The 4,093-nt window shown below is 38.2% G+C and overlaps 1 protein-coding gene across 2 annotated transcripts in view; it reads left to right on the top strand.

Annotated features, from left to right (window-relative positions):
• Window positions 1–4,093, top strand: part of lhfpl3 (LHFPL tetraspan subfamily member 3) — a 47,101-nt gene that overhangs the window by 39,749 nt on the left and 3,259 nt on the right. The window contains exon 3 of one of the 2 annotated variants that reach the window (XM_046072482.1): window positions 2,393–2,450. The exons of the other annotated variant lie outside the window; for it this stretch is intronic. Coding sequence (XP_045928438.1) covers window positions 2,393–2,415 — 23 coding nt within the window. The 3' untranslated portion in view covers window positions 2,416–2,450. The remainder of the gene's footprint in view (window positions 1–2,392; window positions 2,451–4,093) is intronic. 2 annotated transcript variants of the gene reach the window in all.

Consider the following 4,093-nt stretch of genomic DNA (forward strand, 5'->3'; position numbering starts at 1 on the left):
GGAATAATGCACTTGGTCTGGGAGGAGAAAAAAAAGGTTTTGTAAAAAACTTTTGTATTTTTAGTCAGATTTTATGGTCTAACAGTACAGTACCCCCCTCCCCCCTCCCCCAATTTGGAATGAGATATTATACCCACATGTGTCTAATATCTGGGTGTCCACATACACTTGTCCGTGCTGTGCAGCAGAGGTGGGAGAAAGTCATACTTCTGCAAGTCACAAGTTTGTCTCAAGTCTTTACAAAGGCTATTTTCACAGTTAATTAATCTGTTAATTATTATTCTGATTAGTGCAATAATTGTTTTGACTATGACAATATAACATTGCAATGCAAATGCATTTTTTTGCATTTTAAAAAAAGCTGCAATAACAGTGATGCTTGAACCTACAAACAATTAATAAATTACTGAATAAATTACTTAAAATGATGACTAAGGGTGCCATGGTGGTCTGGTGGCTAGCGCTGTGGCCTCAGAGCAAGAAGGTCATGGGTTCAAACCCCGGTTGCCCTGGCCTAGGTTGATTGGTGACCCTAAATTGTCCTTTGGTGTGAGTGTGACTGGTTGTTTGTCTATGTGTGGCCCTGCGATGGACTGGTGACCTCTCTAGGGTGTACCCCACCTTTTGCCCAATGTCAGCTGGGATTGGCTCCAGCCCCCTGTGACCCTGTATGCAGGATAAGCGGTTGACGATGGATGGATGGAAAATTATGAATAAGTTATGTAAATTTCTGTTGTTTAATTTTCTTTTGATTGACTGCTCCAGTGGTTCCCTACCTGGGGTTCTGGGCCCCTTAAGTGGTCACTATGTCAATCTGAAGGGCCACAATTGGTTTTTGATACACAAAGAAAATGTGTATTTGCTGACTTGTCTCTAATGTATTAAAATACTAGATAGTTTTACCATTTCATGCCTCAAATAAATCATTCTGAGAGGGGAACATTGCTCTTTGGTTGAAGCACTTGCAATTTGTAGATATATACAACCTGTGACAAAAGGTTGTGAGTAAACATTGCTTTGCCTTAAAGGCTCATAATCCAAAAAGGCTGGAAACCCCTGAACTAGTACAGGTCATAACCCATTCTTCACTGCCATTTCAAAATGGAAACTCCAAAAGAGTAATAGTACATTTTTTACTTTTCAAAACCCATTTCATAGTAATTTATGCATATAAAAAAGAAGCTGTAGTGCAATTATCTGAAATGAGGCCCAAGCTATTTTCAAAACAAAGCAAGTGTCACTAAACTTATTAAAAAATCTATTTGAACGCTGGCCTGAAAGTCTGCTCTGTGTTTTAATATGCAGCTAGTCCAGCCAAGATTTTATTCCACTTTTGGCTTGGGGAGTGTATTATAAGTCTTTTAAGTTATGAGGCTCGAGTCCAAGCAAAGTCAAAGTGAGCTGCAAGTCTCTCTCTGCGATTTGTGGCTCGTACCCACACCTCTGCTACGTTATTGGGCTTAGCTGGCCTTGCCATTAAAAGACCAATACAATAATGAGACACATCAAAGACACCACCTGATTCTGGCTGCCATACCACACAACACTGGCAGCTTGAAATTAAAAACCTTATTTCCGTGCTTAAAAATGCTCAAGTTAATAATGTGCATGCATTCGATGGATGTTAGACACCACCTATCCGGCTGCTTTTGATTGCTTCTGTTACCAATGAGGTTTTTCTTACTTGATTGGGCGAGACGACAACTGCACTCGGACCCAAAGAGAATGATTTAAACAGGGAGGAGGGAGTAGGAAGAAGAGGAGAATACAGATGAAAGGCTACGGACTTGAAAAGCAGTGAGAGAAGAAACGCAGACAGAGAAAGATGGATGACTGAGAGGAAGTGTGCAAGGGTTAATTGAAGCCTGGGGAAGCTGGACAGAGTCATGAATTACTAATGGCTGTTTACACAGTTTGCTGCCAGCCTGTCTAAATGAATCACAGCCACCCTATCAGCCAGGACACAGTCGCCTGTTAGCTCGTATAAGCAAAAAGACTGGGAGGAAGAAGCCATTATCAACCTAGAGACCGGAGAGAAAGGACAAGACAGAGGGGAAGAGAGAGAGAGAGGGATAATGAGCCGAGGAAGAGGATGAGAGAGGACGCGAGGCAGATGTAGGCTACATGAAATATGAGAATGAAAGTGAAAAGTGGGGGATTCATCAAACAGCAGATGAAGTTTAAATGGGTTGTTTTCGTATCTTGCCACTCAGGAGGATGGATAGTGACACCTGTCCAAGTTAGAAACATCAGTGGGTTGTTTTAATTCATGCAGCCTTGGTTCCTTCCGAGGAGAAGATGTTTTATGTAATACTGCCACCTGCTGGTTAAAAGAAATGTTCCACATCCTCTCCACACTGAAGTGGTTTCTCTCTCTTTTCTCCCCCCACAGAGAGCGGTAACAATGCCATATAATATCTGGTAATGGTAGAGCAGTCACATACACACAGGTAAGGATCATATTTGAATGTAATATGTTGCCTGTAGCAACAGCGAGAAAATCAGTAACATCAATCCTTAATTTGATCCTTCAACCACTGTACCTTTTTCATTAAATTTGTTTGTATTTCAGCCCACTTTATCCCCATTAACATGCAGCTTTCCCCTTTTATTTACTTGAAAATCCCTGAAAAGTTGGTTTCAGATCTCATTTATTTTTCTATAATATATTTTGGGAAAGCTTGGGAAATCATTCTTATTCATAATTTATTAAGAAGCATACGTTCAAAACCTCAGCTAAAAGCCAATGCTTATTGAGAACCTGTGTTTTGAGGGCCTTTAAACTGAGACTATGTAACTTCTGAAAGTAAATCCTTGCTCTTTTCTAAACTTTAAGGGGTATTAAAGCCTTACCTGGTCTGGTATGACCAGTGGCTTGTGGTGGCTAATGTTATAAATTTAAACAGACAGACAGACATTTTGGCATGTATCTGACATTACTGGGTCAATTTGCTGACTTTATTTTCAGCTTGTAATCCTGTTTCACTCACTCTCAGGTCAGGTCACCTAATGATGGTGTTTTTAAAGCAACTGACTGAAGAGAATCCTGGGAAATATAGGAAAACAATACACATTCATCTTCTACCTGCCCACAATGTCCACCGATCAGCTCAAGTTACATATTCATGCTTTTTAAAATAATAATCATGCAAGCTTTTCTTACCATTACAACCAATTTTAGCCCCTTAACATCCAGTTCACTCTTTTATTTCCCCTATAAGTGGCTTTAAAGTTGAAAAGAATAATCTAATTCACACTGTTTGTCTGTTCAGTTATATTTTCAGTCAATTGTATCTTGCTATATGATGAAAAGATCTTTCAAATCCTTCTCCAGTATCCCAGGACTACTTCTAAATCCTTAAGTTACTGAAATTTTATTTTTGCTTGAAAAAATATTATATGAAAGAAAATGTTAGAACCAGCCTTTAAAACCCCATAATGAGTCATCTGTGTGTAATTTTGTAGGACTTAGGCATTTACAGCCTTGGTTCCAACCACTCATCAAAGCTATGATGTTTACACTGAGTGAAACATTAAACCCTAAACTACATGTTTTGTAATGGCTGTGCCTTGTTATATATCATAAATGTCTTATGCATCCTTATATACACTTTTCCCCAATATTTTGCCTGACATACTTGGTATCATTGGAAAGTTTGGGGTCTTCACAAGAATTTAAAATTAAGTTCTGTGAGTTTGAACAAAGCTTGACTGCACAACATGAGTTTGTAATGAATGACCCACCAGAGCGTGATTCAAGGAATTTAAAGCAACCACATGCTCCTTAAGCAATCCGTCATAATTAATACAACTATCAGAAAACAGTTGTAATCACAATAATAATATTCATAATCATGTAATGACTTGTTCATTTTCATTTTTGAACCTAATTTACATAAATCAGTGCGTAAAATATTCAAACAAAATAACACTAATAATCACTCCAGTAATTATAATCACCTAATATAGTGATAGATTTAGCATATCAACATGTATTTGTTCTTTATCTGCAAGTGCCTTTCATAATCTGAATTTGCATTATTTAATTCAGTTTAATTTAGCTGATGCTGAATTCATGGATTTGAATACTGAT

Source organism: Micropterus dolomieu, linkage group LG16 (assembly GCF_021292245.1).
Source record: "Micropterus dolomieu isolate WLL.071019.BEF.003 ecotype Adirondacks linkage group LG16, ASM2129224v1, whole genome shotgun sequence".
NCBI classification, from domain to species: Eukaryota; Metazoa; Chordata; class Actinopteri; order Centrarchiformes; family Centrarchidae; genus Micropterus; species Micropterus dolomieu.